This window comes from Caretta caretta, chromosome 8 (genome assembly GCF_965140235.1).
Source record: "Caretta caretta isolate rCarCar2 chromosome 8, rCarCar1.hap1, whole genome shotgun sequence".
Lineage (NCBI taxonomy): Eukaryota > Metazoa > Chordata > Testudines > Cheloniidae > Caretta > Caretta caretta.
Genome location: NC_134213.1, coordinates 31,596,519 through 31,614,319, shown reverse-complemented (window position 1 = coordinate 31,614,319; position 17,801 = coordinate 31,596,519). Strand labels below are relative to the sequence as shown.

The 17,801-nt window shown below is 39.6% G+C and overlaps 1 protein-coding gene across 2 annotated transcripts in view; it reads left to right on the top strand.

The window, feature by feature from the left end:
• The first annotated feature begins 277 nt into the window (after window positions 1-277).
• The window catches only part of LCP2 (lymphocyte cytosolic protein 2), a 52,028-nt gene continuing 34,504 nt past the window's right edge, over window positions 278-17,801 (top strand). Inside the window, exons 1-3 of one of the 2 annotated variants that reach the window (XM_048861653.2) lie at window positions 278-614; window positions 5,283-5,345; window positions 11,469-11,515. In XM_048861653.2, coding sequence (XP_048717610.1) covers window positions 537-614; window positions 5,283-5,345; window positions 11,469-11,515 — 188 coding nt within the window. In that variant the 5' untranslated portion in view covers window positions 278-536. The remainder of the gene's footprint in view (window positions 615-5,282; window positions 5,346-11,468; window positions 11,516-17,801) is intronic. The other variant, XM_048861652.2, reaches the window with a different exon arrangement.

Here is a 17,801-nt window from a genome sequence, read left to right as displayed (position 1 = left end):
GCTAGATTTGCAAGTAATCAAATTTAATTCAAAACCAGCAACCTTTTTTGGTGGTGGGAATATAGATGCACATGCACGCGTGCACACGCGCAAAATTTTATGCAGCCAATGTACCAATCTATCTACATGAAGATATCATGTAAATAAACAAACACTCGCCGCAGTTTACATACTGGTAATTAGGGCTCATAAGGATTACAGTTACATGCAGCAGGCAGAATACTTTAATTGTGTTGCTGTGCTTCCTTGTTTACTTATTTAGATTCAGATAAAGGAAGTGGTGAGGCTGAATAGCTGACAAGTTTTCTGAGAAGAGACCATTTTGTACTCAGAGGAAGCAGTTGCTCTCTTGGATATTCTTGCACCATAACTCAGAAGTAAAAGCAAAACGGTTTAACAAAAGCTCTGGGTATTTCTTAGGCAAGTGGATTATTGAATTTGCTGCAGGTAGCCACAGGCAGGAAATCTATGGCTGCCTGTTTCATTAATACTACTGGCATGAAAATCCTGTAACTGCTTAGGAAAAAAGAGCTGAAATGGATTTACAAAACATTCCCTATCGCTCAGTGGTGGTCGCTTGGAGCCCAGATGACCTGGCAGACTACTTCAAGAAAGTAAGTTTCACTGTGTTTTGTCCTTGTACGGTGGAGTAGTAAGTCACTAACACTTCTGTGCTGGAAAAAAAAAAAAAAAAAGAATATTCTTTTATACTAAGAGCAGAATTGGTTGCATAAATAATATCAAATTATCTTTTAAAATAATCACAGCAGATGCCACTTCAGAAAGGGATTATACCTACCCTGAAGCCCTTAACGAATCCTGAAAAATGTATTCTAAATCAATAGCAAGAGAAAGTGATGGCTTCTCAGAAAAATCATATAATCTTTGGTACCAATGTCTTGCTGATGTAACATTCGGTTTTGATCTGTAAAAGTTGAGGATGCTAAATCTATTTTTTAAGGTAGAAAAGCATTATATGCAGGCCTCGTAAGGCTCTCCAGCGAGATCATTCTTGTGACTTTCAAAATTAAAGATCCTTACTAATCAAGATGCACACATGTTCTCAGATGTGGACTGAATTGCTTTCCTAATTAGTGTTACAAAGGCTTGTTATATGTCAGGGCTTGGTTTAGAATCCACAGTACTTTGTCTTTAGTAGAAGGGAAAAACAGATTCTCAATCTACAGATCACCTCATAAGCGCCAATCTTTTGAACAAGGATGTCCAAGCAAAAGGGCTAAGGAAACTTGCTTAGGTTGACACACAAAAGAGTTCTTCAGCATCTGGGCTGGGGTTTTCAAAAGTGAGGTAGGTGCTCAGATTCAGTGAGCTTTGGGTGCTTAAATCCGAGCCTTGGACCCCCACACCAGGCCTTTTGAAATGAGGTGATGAACTGAGCTCCCATGCTAGCTTGAAAATGAGGCCTGAATGATTTTTTGTCTGAGCTCACACAAAGTGTGTCAAAGACTTCCTTGGGACGTTCCACAGGGGTGAGTGCAGCATCTGTGCCTAAGGAAAATTACTCCAGGGTATAGCAGAGGGCTAGATGGAGGGAGAGAAATGATAGACATTCTTTCCTCCAAAATAAATACAATATATAGAATATTATCCCTCCCCCAGCTCACAGCAGCTGCTCCTATTTGTAGAATGCCCATGTTGATACCTTGTCTTTGAAATTAAAAGCATTTGCCAATAGTAATATAAATAGTGATAATAATAATTCTTTGGAGGGGCAGATTTAAATAAAAAGAGATCCTGCTACCCACTGCCTCCCCTTGCCTCAGGATCCCAACTGACCTTCTTCCCCACCCTCCCCATCTCATTTCCTCATCTCTTCTCCCCTGCTTTGGAGGTCGAGGTTTCATCAGGCTTTCTACACATCCCCCTTTCACCTGCTGTAGCTTTTCCCCTAATGCCCTAGCCTGGATATTGCTGGGGCTTTCACACATTTTGATACCTCTTCACCCCTGATGAGCTCTTAACTTTCATTTTGCAGAACGGAAGATTTTACACACTGGCAGGGGGGAGGTAAATTGAAAAGAATAAGCAAAACTCAGTGCTGATTTACCCCCTGCAACCTCACGGATGCTAGGAAAACTGCAAAGGGTGTATGTCAATGTTGAGTTTGGTCCATTTTTACTGAATCTTAAATCTATTCACTTCATATATATATTTTCCATAATTTCCCCATTTTTAAATAATCAGTGATACCTCCCTATGTTTCCACTCTGGTTATAGTGCCTGTTCACAACAAATTCCCAAACTTTCATTACAGTCTGGAAAATTTAAACCCAAAAGGTCTGCTACGGCTTTCAAACCATTCCAGCAAAACAGTTTCAAGTGGATATGGGACTAATGTCAAAGACACCTAGGCCAGTTTATTGTTTGGTATTGAAATCATGCAAAATTAATGGTTTCAACAGCTTTCACTGGGTTTCGTTTGGGGGAGTTGGGACAAGTTCAAAACCAAAATGCAAAGTGAAGTTCATGGGTAGCAAATGTGCACAGATCAAAACCAAAGCAAACGTCTGCCGAATTGCCTGAGAAGTGAAACCGCCAACTTTGCAGTACTCTACTTCCAACTGTTTTGCTCCTGCTTAGCTGTGCAGTAGAATGAAACCAAGATCTTGAGATATCTTAAATGAGACAGATCTTATCATTATTGAGAACTACATTATTTAAATCCAAGTTCAGCAGATTAATAAGGAAAACACACTTCTTAACTGGTTCACAGGGTTTTATGTCACCATTAACTGGAAACTACCAAGTGGGGCGAAATGGGTTCCTTGTACGAGTTACTGATCAGTTTATGCTCTGCCAGGCAAGGAATGATATGATATGTATCTTTTATACTTATATGGCCACCCATGACTGTAATATTAAAGAACCTCACTCTCTTTAGCCTATTAATCCTCAACACCCCTGGAAGCTAGGGAGTTATGACATTTCCTTCTTCAGATGGAGAACTGAGGCAGAGGATCTTGTGCAAAGTCACACAGAAAGTCTGAACATGGATCTGAATCCAAGTATCTCAAATCCTATGCCCTCACCACTGAATGTTCCTCTCTTTCATTAGCCCTCACAATTTGTATCATTTTGAGTGTAATTCGGGATGTCATTTGTTATACTTAGGAATGTGTGAATCTTCTTTTGAATCTTACTCATATATTTACCTCAACATATCCTGCAGCAATGAGTTCCAAAGGTTGAGATCCACATTTTCAAAAGGAGCCACTAATTTTCTCTGCCAAAACTGAGATACCATGGGGAGGATTTTCAAAGACTCTGAGCAACCCCAAATCCAGATAAAATCACTTCCTCCAGTGTAAATGACCACACAGAGTGTAGGTCAACAGAGATTCAGGTTCCCTGACTCCATAACTCTCTACCACATTTAAAGCTTTTGATCGATAGATCTATTAAACTAAAAGCCTTTCCCCAAAACATCCTGTGTTCAGAAGGAAGCGATAAAGGGCCACCATTCACAACTCATTTCTCAGACTTTGAGAAAAAGGAAGAAAGTTCACAATTGTAAATTTCTGAATTCACTTAAAACCAGAAAATAGGATTTTCAGGCATTGTCAAAATCAGAAGGAAAACCAACTTACGTCCCAGTCATACAAAATGCTTCCTCCCAGGTGTAGCACTTACTGCCATGAGCAGTCTCATTGCAGCCAGTGTCATGGTAGTAAGTACTATGCCTGGGAGGAATAATTTGTAGAATTGGGTCCTTCATTTGAAACAAAGTCTTTAATACAACCTGAATCCCAAAATGCTTTCCAGAATTAGGGTCCATTCCTGCAAATACAGGAGTAACTGGAGCCTGCTCACTGAAGTAAAGTTTCTCATATGCATAAGTGTTTTCAAGATTAGCCCTTAAAACAATACACAGTTACAAGCTTAGATCACATTCCCTGTTCTGGAGCAGTATAAAGGAGATAGAATGCTCCCTGGGGAACTACCCCAGTGCAGGAGTGTTCTCCAACCGGCATGGGGCAGAATAAGTGGCTATGGAAAGCAGACAACTTCAGCAGTGTTTCTACGTTCCAGACAAGCCCCTCACCAAACCATGATTTGGAATGCGCAAAGGCAGCAAAAAGCCACCTTTGTGCTCCCCTAACCTGAGCTTTACCAACTCTGGACCTGATCCAGAGTCCATTGAAGTCAATGGAAAGCCTCCTATCTTCTGTAACTAAAACTGAGCATTAACTCTTTGGACATGTAAAATCTAATGCTGTTCTCTCATGTTATCCCAGGTATGTTCAAACACAAAGTTTAAGGAGCTCTCTGTAAACATCCACAAAACCACTACATTCTCCTCTTTCAAATCTTGCCTCAAACGCTCCTCTGCCATGATGCCTATAAAACACTCAACAATGGCTAGGCAGCTGCAACCACTGCTGATTATGATCTTAATCCTCTGTGACCTTGTGCCCCAGTCTGTTTGTTGGGTTAACCTGGAGTCTCCTGTCTTGTATTTAATTTACATGCTTTTTGAGACAAGGGCAGCGTTTTCATTGTAGCATGGAGGCAACTGCCACAATGGCGTCCCATTACAGGTGAGCCCTGAGACGACCATTTATTGCCAATAATGTTAATAATGAAGAGAAGAAAGTTAACAGATCATGTACAAAGTTACAGATGTGCCATTTCAGCCTAGAGGAGATGTGTTAGCTATAACAATGCTGAATGTCTAGTAGCTGGAAGCAGGACACCCTTGTTCCATACTCCTTGGCTTTGAACATATTGCACCATACTAGTCCAAGATACCTGCAGTTTGAAAGCGCAGTCTCAAGCTCATCTGTTTTCCAAAGCTTTTGTTGGACAAGGTGATTGCGGGGAACTTGTTCAGCTTCTTTTTCAAGGAAGGGCAGGAGTGGTGTATTTTTTTTTTTTACAATGTGTGCAGAGATTGTATGATGGGGCCTTTTCATAAATTTCTCAAGAAGAATAAATCAGCATATAAATAAGGGGCCAGGTGTGCTGGCCATAGTAAGGGGCAGCCTAGATCTGTACCATGCAAGGTGGAGCAGCTGAGGACAGAGGCTGCAATTCTGCCTGGCCCTGATGGCTTTGTCTTGATTAGGACACAAATACAGCTAATACATTCTAGCTAAAATCTCTAGACAAGGCCGTGCAGACTTCAACATATGCTAAGTTGCTTTGGAACTGAAGCATGGGCTTAAAGCTAAGCTTGTGCATAAGTGCTTTGCCGAATTTAATCCTTAAACCACTCTTAGATTTAACCAAGTGTGTAACAATCTTTTTCTCTCCATTCACAGTTAAAGTATAAGGACTGTGAAAAAGTCGTCAGAAAACACAGCATAAGTGGACAAAGGTTTTTGGTAAGTGCAACAATAAAGTTCTATAGTCACAATATAAATGTTATTTGGCTTCCCGTTGCATTTGCAATTAAGGACGTTCCTTGTGTTCTTTGTTCCTCTACACAGTTGCTTACGTATTAAGGCCCAGATATTCAAAAAGGCATTTAGGCACTTAACTCTTATGGGAATCAATGGGAGTAAGATGACTACATACGCTCAAGGATCTGCGCTTCAGATCCACATCCTGGTTTTACACCGAAGATCCTGGTTTTAAAACACGGACACTGAACACCAGGACCCCCATGGCTGCATTTAGCTTGAATACATTTTACATGGTTTTTTAAATGGAAAGTGAAGGTTCACAACAGCAATATTTGCTTATGTTTCTTTTTGGTCATTTTTAGGAAATGCTTGTTTTTCATGCATTAGCAATAACCTACAGCTTGTCAGATTTCCCCACCTACCTTTGAAGAGCAGTGCAACCCACTTGCCTATAAAAGCTAACTCTCTGCTGGAGACTATTTATGCCAAGGGTTGCCATTTTAAGCCCCTATGGATAAAAAATGATGGTTTTCTGAAACTGTATGTAGAATCAATGGTATTTAAAATCACCACAACTAACAGGCCAGATTCACCAGGGGTATAATTCAGTGTGGCTGCACTGAAATTAATGGATATTCTTTGATTTACCCCTGCAGTTCATCTGGCCCAACAAACCCATATTTCTCATTTGTACAGCTGCCATTATCTGGTCTTAATTTCACATCAATTGACAGCATGTACGTTGACATTTTTATTTGGATAAAAACATCATAATTATCTTTAAAACTCAGCTTGGAAATAATCCTAAAACACAATCTGCCCTTGTCTTTGACGGAAAAGAGCATAGGACTCACAAAGTTCAGTGGGTCTTTGCAAGTGAACTTTGAAGCAGAGCCTAATTTTGTCCTTTGAATCTTTGCATATTCACATGCACAGATCCTGCTCGTAATCAGGATTCAGTTCCCAGTTTTTAGCCAAGAGAAACAGAGTTTTATCCATGTACTGTGACTGCCCTCATGTAAAAGAGAGTGGCATTAGAGAGTTATGCCTTTTCCTCAAGCAACATAATCTATGTAGGTCTCTCCACTTTTGAAAATCTGATACCATCATAAACATAAGAATTATCTGGATGAGATCTGAACTCTCTAGAAATGGCAGAATCCTAATGGGTCAGTCATTAAACAAGGGGGCTGTTCTCAGTCTCTTAAGTGCATATATTATTTCAAATTTCAGAGATAGACAGTCCAGATCTGGTGGTAGGATCTGTCTCTTATTAAAAACCTTGTTGCAGAAAAAAAAATTACACTCTATGTGGGGTATTGAACATTAGTACAAGATTGGTGTTCTAGGGAAACGTACCTTAAATTACGTATATTAGAGGCCCCAGCGTGATAATTGTCACACGAAGACTTAATGACAGCCCCGCAACAAGGAGTTTATATTTTAAGCAGACAAGACAGACAAAGGATGGGAGAGGAAACTAAGGCACAGAGAAGGGAAGTGACTTACCCAAAGAGCCAGGAATAGAACTGCGGTCTCCTGAAACTCACTCAGTGCCTTATACATTGTACCACACAGAGATTTATTAGTCTAATAATTACGCACTGTCATTAACTGGAATTACAGAGCCCTGTAAATCAGTGTGAGGATGTATATACATGTACACAAAGTAATAAACTGACTACAGTTAGAGCTAGTTGAAAAACAAGGGAAGTAATTTCACAATTTTTCACTCTGAAGATTTTTCCTTTTCCCCCCTTCCATAATTAAAATTTTTCAAAATTCTAATTATGGAAGCTCTGTAATTAGTCAAGAAGGGGAAAATTTCACACAAATTTCATTACAGTTCTTCCCAGCTTCTCAGTTTTGTTGTTGTTGCTTGTTTGTTTGAAATGTCAAGTTTTGAAAATCCATCAAATTTTTGCAATTCAAAACATTTCTGCTAAAAATGAAAGAGTGCTCAACAGGGTTCCACCTTCTGCTGGATAGAATGAAAACTGCTGTACTGTACATTATAGGTCTTATATTGCCAACAACTAACAGATTCTTTTCCAGCTCAAGTACTAGGATTAGATTTAAGCAGGAAACATTTTTCTCATCCTGTGAAAATTTTCAAGATTTCAAAAATGTTTCGTGTGCTTCATCAAAACAAAGCTGAGACCTTTCATACTCTTTTTTTTTGTATAATGAAAAACACCCACCCAGAATAGGCAATAGCCTGATGGTTAGGGCATTTACCTGCAATGTGGAAGACCCAGGGATTGTCTACATGATGCATTAGTGCACACCGGCTTCAGTGTAAATTCTAATGCATACCAGCATGTTGTGCACTAACTGTCAATGTGGAGCCTGCTGGCATTCACTAGTGCACATTGATGTAGTCTGGGACTATGTCAATGCATATGAGGGAACTTTTAGTGCAGAACACACTGGTGCACTCTAGAATTTACAGCTGGTGTGCACTAATACACCATGTAGATGAGCCCCTAGGCTTAAATTCCTGCTCTGAATCATTTCCCAGGTATGAGCCCTAACCACCAGGCTATTGTCTGTTCGGGGGTGGATGTCTCTCAGTCTCTCCTGCTGAAGCTATTGCATTTTGTATATATGACTCCATAATCCAGTGGTTAGAGTAATTTATATAGAATCCAAATGTTTTATAATGTCAGATAAGGATAAGTCTGTAAATTAAGAAAGATGACTCTGGATCTGTCGAGTGACATGGTATCATTTTTCCATCGCCGGGTTCTTTGTGTGGCTACGTGAGTGAACATGAAACCTACAGACATTCACTGTTAGTATTGTCTGTTCCTCCAAACATAATTTGGCAGCTTCTAGTGACTGGTTTGATATGGAAAGACAGCTGCTACAAAGAGCATCTGGAATGCCTGGCACGCACGTGGGCTTTGGGAGACACATGTTCAAGCCTCTGCTCTGAATCAGAACTAGTCATCCCGTACTGACCCGGAGAAGATTTGCGATGAATGAGAAACCTTTTCCTTGTAAAAGTCCCAACCAGCTCTAGTAGACACCTGTGTTTAAGAAAAGGAGGATCTGAGTTCTAGCTCTGCTGTCACTGCGAAGTCCTCAGTGATCATGGTGTGCAGCATAGTGCCATTTGTGAAGTACCCATGTGGCCAGGGAACTTTGACTCTTGCATTGTGTACCAAGTGCTTATAATACATAACCAGTTTAGAGTGTTTTTCTGCAGAAATGGCCTAGCAGATTCAGTGGTTGATCTCCACTAGGCAGGCTAGTAGCTGCTGCTTCCTCATTTCTCCCAATATAATTTTTGTTTGTTTTTAACTTCTTGCCTACTTGGCCATTGCATACTAGAAAACATTCTGCTTACTACAGATTCAAAGCATAAGTGTAACTATGGGGAAGATGTGACAAGGAAAACTCCAGCCTCCAGGGCAATGTGTAAGAAATCAATTGCTTCTCTTTAGGGTAATTGTCTTTCTACATCTTACAAAAGTCATTAGAAACTGCCAGATTATGTTTGGATAGCCAGATACTGTTCAGAATGAATGTTTGTGGGTTTCATGTTCACTCACAAAGGCATACAAGCAACCTGACAATGAAAAATGGCACCATCCCACTCAACAAATCCACTCCCTAGTTTGAGTAAGGATTGCTACTCTGACTACCTGCGTGGAAAAGTCCTACAGAATATATTAGGGATTAAATCAATAGGATTCTTTAGAAATGAAAACTCTGTAGACTTTAATGGAGAGACATGTTCTTCCTACAGAATTTTTAAACTAAGCTACTGAATTTAAGAGACAATCACATTCCTATAATAGAATTCTAAGGGTTGGTTTAAATGTATTATTAAATTTTATGATTCTATAGGATGTTTCCCTTAGAGAAATATATATTTTACCACATTTCACTAATGTTAGTTCTCCAGAGCCAAGGACACCTCTGGGGACAGCAGCTTGATTCTGCTCTAGGCTGAACATGCTTCAATAGAGTTGTTCATCAAGTTTAATTAGAGATGACCACTTATTGCGATATGTGAGCCAGGAAGATCCCAGACTGACTTTCCGGTTCCAAGAGGAGTTTGGAAAGCTGGCAGTTAGAAAAACCAAACATTTTTGCTTTCAAAACTGATCAGATATGGTCTGAAGCTGACACCCATATATGGAATCCCCCAATGCCATTTTAAAGTTGTTTACCATGTCCTTTTAAAAGCACATATAACATGCAGATCTTTCACTTCCCTCATATTGAGCCAGATTATGCCATTGAGACACTGGGCCCTGTTGGAGGTAATGTGGAACTGCACCTGATGAGTGGGATGGGCACTTCGGGAAGATGCAACTGCTTCTCCTGGTGCAGGAGGGCAGCTTCTTGGGGGACAGGAAGACATTGCCCCCCCACGCTACCCCCTTTGGCACAATTTAGGGGAGGGAGCTGTTTCAATGACAGTCGCTGGTCCTTGCACAAGATGTGCAAAGGAGCACACACATTTGAGCTAGGCCAGGGACAAGCTAGCCCTTTAACTGTAAGTATATGAACAAAATCCACCAGCCCATTTCCCTTAAAAAAATTAAAAATCAGCTAGTTTTGTGCAAAACATTATGAGTTTTTACCTTAAGCCCCTGCATATGTTAAAGTTTCCTTGTGTAACCCACACTACGCTGTCCCTTGTCTTTATTACATTATGTTCAATGGCGCCCTTAGGACTGTGCTAAGCATGTTGTCATGTCAGGTAACAAATATATCTGTGTAAAACCGTCATTGTAAAACCATAGTGCAAAACTTGCCTGGTTTCAGAGTGTGTTGCCAGCATAAGACTCCTGACCCAGTCAATAAAACCTAGCCCGCATTTCGTGGCTTCATATTGACGCTGTGTGAAGTTCAGTTTCACATGATTTTGCAGTGCAGCTTGGAGAAAGTGGGTGATTTCAAAGGAGTGCAGTTTGGAGTTTTTGAGTTGATTCCAACCCAGGCTCGTTGCAGAACATAATGTAAATGTGAACGTAATGTAAATCAGAGAACTCTTGAGAGCCAAAATGACAGAGTATTGCCCACTTCTGCCTCCCACAACCATGAACAGCTCTTTTCATTTAAAGACACACACACTGCTTTTGAAATGCCAATTGTTTAAAAAAAAAAAGTTGGGAAAAATAACCCACCTTTTTCTGTAGGGCTCTCCGTGAGAAGCAGAGAGTTCATGTATTGCCAGCAGAAGTGTTATGGCTATGGGTGGAGACATCAGTAGACTCTATGAACTGTGTTTGGAATTCATGTCTGTCATCAGGGTTATAACTCAAGGGGAGGCGGATCCCCACTTTCTATTTGAATTGGTACATAGAGATGGGATGTATTATCTCAAAGGATATTTCACTTCTCTGGTACCATGGACACCAGAGATTTATTAACCAGTGGGCTAGATGCATCCAGCCCTAGGGCAACACTGAGTGAGGATCAAGATCTAGCAAAGCAGAGAGAGAGAGAGAAAGGGAGAGGGGAAGGCAGAAGAACTAATAAACAGAATTTTTTCATTAAAATGTGTGTCCATCTTTGTTCTGATTTAAGCTGGTTGTACATTTCCCTAGGGACCATGGGATGAGCTTTTGAGTCACTTGGTTATAGTTTGAAATGCAATCTTGTATATGCTTGAAATTTTGCCTGTTTGCTCAGTATAATTCCAGTAACTATGACAAGCTACAGGGAAAAGGCTGTTGAAGGAAAGGTTTTTATACATTGCCCCTAGGTGCAGCAGGTCAACATTTTAAATCTCAGCCCACAGTAACACAGAGGGTCAACCAAGCAGCACAGCACAAGCAGAGACCCAATTACAGCACAATACGGCATGGCACCTAAGCACAAACCTAAGTTTAAGCATATCTGTAGTGCCATTGACTTCACATTAGTGCTTAAAATTAGGCACATGCTTAATATTTTGTTGAATCAAATCCTAAATGCTGAACAGTGGTTTAGGTTTGTACCTGTTCTTCGTTAGCTTTCTACTTATCTTGCAGTCCTGTTAATTATAATGTTTTGACACATAAATAATATTAAAGCTTCCTTATCTCCCAAGCTGTTACATGGACAATTTTGTAACATATACCATGTGTGTTTCTGTTGCAGAACATGTCTGAAAACGATATTCAGAAATTTCCCAAACTGAGTGTGCCGTAAGTAAATGCAAACCAAATCTCATATTTCAAAATGGATGATACAGTGAATGGGTTGGAGATATAACTCCTGGACAAGCACAGGGCAAGTGGATGGCGAGGCCTCTAAAACATTGATCTAGAGACCTGCTGTTTGTGTTGTCTCAGGAAAGGAAAGGACACATTCCTAGAAAAAAAACAAGTGAGGAAAACATGGTGTGTGTCATTATTGTGTGGAAAATAACCAGATACAGATTAAAAAACCCACTGGGGAAATATTCAGAAATCTTTGTAATTGGCCTCACCTTGCTCCCATTCAAGTTAATGACAGAACTCATTATTGACTTCAATGGAAGCAGTCAGGCCAATGCTCAGTGCTTTTGACAGTACCACCTGCTGAGTATGATTTCATTGCTCAGTTGAATAGAGGACTTTCATCCTGAAGGAAAACATATGAAATATGTCAAATTGAACACTACATCTAATCTAGTTTCTTTTTAAATGTTTTTCATCATGCCCCATCATGTCTAGATACCTATTAAAGATAAATCAGACTGAAGTATGGGACTTAAGACTGGAATAACTTTCCTGTGCAGCTGTGGGCAGATGATTGGAAGGCATTTGAACCAATATTTTCCATCCATCATTGCAAGTTATTGATTAAAATTATATTTGCATTAAATTAACACTGAATAGCACTGAGATCTGCTGTTTGCAAGACTTCACCATGAAAGATAAAAGTTTCTTTGCCTGCTCTGTAACATACCCCTCCTTATTTTGGTCTTGTGAAATAAAGTTTTCAGTTATTTGATGATCTCTCCCTTTCTTGTGCTCTGCTGATCCCCTAGGCTTGCATTCTTCTTGGTTGTTTTTTTTTAATTACTTATGTTTTATATTTTAGGGCTTTGGGATTATTCTGTTTCAAATGCATTATCATAATATTGGTCACTAAGAGTGACTTGAAAAAATAATGGAGATATATACAAACAGATATATTAGTGTCTTATGTGAGTAATATACATAGATAACCTAAATATAGGAGTTATTGCCAGATCCCCCTAAACTTTATTGATTTTGAAAAGATAAATTATGTCCATTGCATTTTCTTTGTCCACTTTACCTGTGGTAGAAAGTGAGCAAACTTGTCTAGTATGATCACTTGCTGCTTTTCACTAAGGACTTGAATCTGGCAAGCGTGTAAAAAGAGCTGTGAACACCAGAGCTCAAGCTCAGAGAAGTGAGTAAAGTAGATGATAAAAATGCTTGAAAATAATAAATCCCAACAAAAACTGTAGAATTAACAAGATTCATATTAGAAGGAGTGAAAGCAACGGAATAAGGACAACAGACTTCAAAAAAAGCAGACTAAAACTTGGGGAAATGACAGTTGAGGTCCCATTGGAAGAAAATCTCAGGATGGAAGGAGATTGGGAAAGCTAGGAATTTCTCAAAGAAACAACATTAAAGGCACAACAGCAAATGATCCTGATGCGAAGGGAAAAAAAGGAAGAACAGTAAAAGGCCAATATGGCTGCATCAAGAGCTCTTTAGTGATCTACAAATCAAAAAGGAATCCAAAAAGTGGAAACTTGAAAAAATTACTAAGAATGAGTAGAAAAAAATAGCACAAAGCAGGTAGGTACAAACTCAAGCTAAGGCACAAAATAAATTACATCTGGCAAGAGACATAAAAGGCAATAAGTAGAGATTCTTTCAATAGATTAGGAGCAAGAGAAGGATGAAGGAAAGTGCAAGTCTGCTACTTAGCATGGAAAGAGAGCTAATAATGGACAATACCAAGAAGGCTTACGTGTTTAATACCTATTTTGCTTCAGTCTTCACTAAAAAGTTAAATTGTGACCAAAAGCATAACACAATTAATATTAACGGGGTAGAAAACAAATTAAAGAATATTTAGATGAGATAGATGTTTCAAGTCAGCAGGGCCTGATGAAAAGCTCCTTTGAGTACTTAAGGAACTAGCTGAAGCAATTTCGGAATCATTAGTCATTATCTTTGAGAACTCCTAGAGGACAGATGTCCAGAGGACTGGAGAAGAGCAAACATAGTAGCTATCTTTAAAAATGGGAACAAAGAAGACCCACAGAATTATACACCAGTCAGCCTAACTGATACCTGGAAAGATACTGGAAAAATTATTAAATAATCAATTTGTAAGCACTTAGAGGATAACTGGGTGATAAGCAATAGCCAATGTGAATTTGTCAAGAAAAAATCATGCCAAACAAACCTAATTTCTTTCTTTGACAGAATTACTGGTCTAGAGGAGAGGGGGATGCAGTTGATTAGATATATCTTGATTTTTAGGTGGGACTGTGTCAAAATCCTTACTAACATTCTCAAACTAGGGAAATGTGGTTTAGATGAAACTGCTATAAAGTGTGTGCACAACTAGCCAAAAAAACATATTCACACTGTTGTTATCAATGATTCACTGTCAGACTGAGAGGTCCTATCTAGAGATTCCCACAGGGGTCAGTTCTGTATCCAGTACTATTCAATGCTTTCATTATGAGTTGGATAATGGAGCTTTACTCCACAGATAATGGAGTATACTTATACAATTTGCTGATGACTCCAAGCTGGGAAGGATTGCAAGCATGTCGGAGGACAGGATTAGAAAGTGAAAGGACCTTGATAGATTGGAGAATTGGTAAAAGCCAACAAGATGAAATTTAACATAGAAGTGCAAAGTACTACACTTAGAAAGGAAAAAAATCAAATGCACAGATACAAAAATGGGAAATAACTGCCTAGGTAGAAATACTGCAGAAAGTATCTAAGGGAATATAGTGGAGCAAAATTGAATATGAGCTAAAAATGTGATACAGTTGCAAAAAAAGGCAAATATCATTTGGGATGTATTAACAGGAGTGTTGTATGTAAAACATGGAAGGTGATTGTTCTGATGTACTTGGCACTGGGGAGGCCCCATCTGGGGGGTATTGTGTCCAATTTTGGGTACCCCATTTTAAGAAAGATGTGGACAAATTGGAGAGTTTAGAAAAGAGCAACAAAAAATGATAAAAGGTTTAGAAAATCTGATCTCTGCAGAGATCAGATTTATTTAAATCTTATTTATTTATTTAAATAAGCTGGGCATGTTTAGTCTTCAGTAAAGAAGATAGCAGTGACCTGATAATCTTCAAATATGTTAAGAGCTGTTATAAAGAGGACAGTGATCAATTGTTCTCTATATCTCTGAAAGTAGGATAAGAAGTAATCAGCTCAATCTACAGCAAAAAAGGAGATTTAGGTTAGATATTAAGAAAATTGTTCTAACTGGAAGGATAGGTAAATACCAGAATATCTAACTAAGGGAAGTTATGGAATCCCTGCCTCAGAATGGGAGGATGGACTGGATGACCTCTCAAGGTCCCTTCCAGACCTACATTTCTATTATTCAGCCATAATGCTCTCCATTGCTTTCTTTCACTCTAACTTCATTGCTTTGTTGTCTGTTTAGATTACAAATCCCTTGTGGCCTTGCCTTCTTACCGGTTTGTAAAAATGCCTAGTAGACTATGCAAACAATAAAAATTAAAAATAATCCCATAGTTCCTCTTTCCCCTCCCTGCCACACACTCTAAATCTCCATCTTGCAACGACACAATACGCTCTAGTCATTTTAATACCAAAGCGGATCTTGTAGGTTATAATCAACTCTGATTCCAATCCCATAGGCTGGCCTGAGTAGCATCTCAAATGGTGTGAAATCTTTTCTGGCTTTTAAAACAAAGGAGATCAAAAGCAATTACTTCTGGTCTATCTATGCCTCTCTACCATTGTTACTTATATGCCCCTCATTAATGGGATATCTGATTGCCTCACAATCTTTGATGTTTGTATTCTAACAGCATGCCTCTGATGTAGGGCAGTGCTATTGTCCCCATTTTACAGACAGGGAACTGAAGCACAGAGAGTCTAAGGCACTTGCCCAAGGTCACACAGGAAGTACAGGGCGGAGCAGGGAACTGAACATGTGTCTTCCTAGTTCCAGGCCAGTGCCCTAACCAGCAGAGCAACCTCCCCCCACTCTGACCTGCTATTTAAAAGCAAATGCCCCACTGATCAGTGTCAGTGAAAGGACACATTAGCACCAATGGGAGATGGCTCAAAGCAGCATGTGATCCATTCAGCCAAGGAAAGACAGGTAGAAATTAATTCCATTCTAAGGATGTTTTGACCCTAAGAAATTAGGCAGTTACTCCCGTTCTAGAGGAAGGTATGATTTAGTATTTCCTATTTCTTCAATCCTCATCTCAAGGAGCAAGGGGAGTAAGACCACAATGAAATGTAAGTATCAGACTAAGATTTCTGTATCAAATACAGTGTTATGCAGGTGACCTATGTAATCCACCATGTATTTAGAGTCTGAGAGAGGACTTTTTTACATATTACAAATGCTGCCATTTATAACGCAGCAGTTTGACCTCAAGAGAGACAAAATAAGAGACTGCAGGGCAGCAGGGGCCTAACTCTCCTCTGGATTATTCAGATTCACCTCTCATCCTACTCATAGATCCCTTACTGTACATGTCCTCTGCTTTCTCATCAGTTCCCCCCAGGGGAAGCAGTGCCCTGTATACTGTATATCCACATGACCAGAGGAATGGGATAATGGGCTACACAGAAAGCCTCATACAATCAGAGAAATTTAGGGCTAGATAAGATCTCAAGAGGTCATCTAGTCCAACCCTCTGCACTGAGACGAGACTAGGTTCACCTAGACAGATGTTTGACCAACCTGTTCTTAAAATCCTCCAGTGACAGGCTTCCCATGGCAACATATTCCAGTACTTACCTATTCTTAAAATTATAAAGGTTTTCCTAATATTAAAACCATCTTCCTTGTTGCAGATCGAGGGTAGGACAGGAAGTAATTGGCTCAAACATGGAGAACAATCATCCTCATCCTGTTTATACCTATTTGAAGACTGTTCTCATGTGTTATATCATAGAATCATAGAACTGGAAGGGACCTCAAGAGGTCAACTAGTCCAGTCCCCTGCACTCGTGGCATGACTAATTATCTAGATAATCCCTGACAGGTGTTTGTCTAACCTGCTCTTAAAAATCTCCAATGATGGAGATTCCGCAACCTCCCTAGTCAATTTATTCCAGGGCTTAACCACCCTGGCAGGAATTTTTTCCAACCTAAACCTCTCTTGCTGCAATTTAAGCCCATTCCTTCTTGTCCTATCCTCAGAGGTTAAGAAAAACAAATTTTTTTCCTCCTCCTTGTAACAACCTTTTACATACTTGAAAACTGTTATCATTTCCCCTCTCAGTCTTCTCTTTTCCAGACTAAACAAAACCAGTTTTTTCAATCTTCCCTCATAGGTCATGTTTTCTAGACCTTTAATCATTTTTTTCATCCTTCTCTGGACTCTCTCCAATTTGTCCTTTGTGAAATGTGGTGCCCAGAACTGGACACAATACTCCAGCTCAGGCCTAATCAGCGCAGAATAGAGTGGAAGAATTACTTCTCGTGTTCTTGCTTACAACACTCCTGCTAATACATGCCAGAATAATGTTTGCTTTTTTTGCAACAGCATTACACTGTTGTCTCATATTTAGCTTGTGGTCCACTATGACTCCCAGATCCCTTTCTGCAGTGCTCCTTTCTAGGCAGTCATTTCCCATTTTGTCTGTGTGCAACTGATTGTTCCTTCCTAAATGAAATACTTTGCATTTGTCCTTATTGAATTTCATCCTATTTACTTCATACCATTTCTCCAGTTTGTCCAGATCATTTTGAATTTTAATCCTATCCTTCAAAGTACTTGCAAACTCTCCCAGCTTGGTATTGTCCGCAAACTGTATAAGTGTACTCTCTATGCCATTACGTAAATCATTGATGAAGATATTGAACAGAACCAGACACAGAACTGATCCCTGCGGGCCTCCTCTTGTTATGCCCTTCCAGCCTGACTGTGAACCATGGATAACTATTCTCTGGGAACGATTTTCCAACCAGTTTGGCACCCACCTTATAGTAGCTCCATCTAGGTTGCATTTCCCTAGTTTGTTTATGAGAAGGTCATGCGAAACAGTATCAAAAGCTTTACTAAAGTCAAGATATACCATGTCTACCGCTTCCCCCCCTCCACAAGGCTTCTTACCCTGTCAAAGAGAGCTATCAGGTTGGTCTGACATGATTTGTTTTTGACAAATCCATGGTGACTGTTACTTATCACCTTATTATCTTCTAGATGTTTGCAAATTGATTGCTTAATTATTTGCTCCATTATCTTTCTGGGTACAGAAGTTAAGATGACTGATC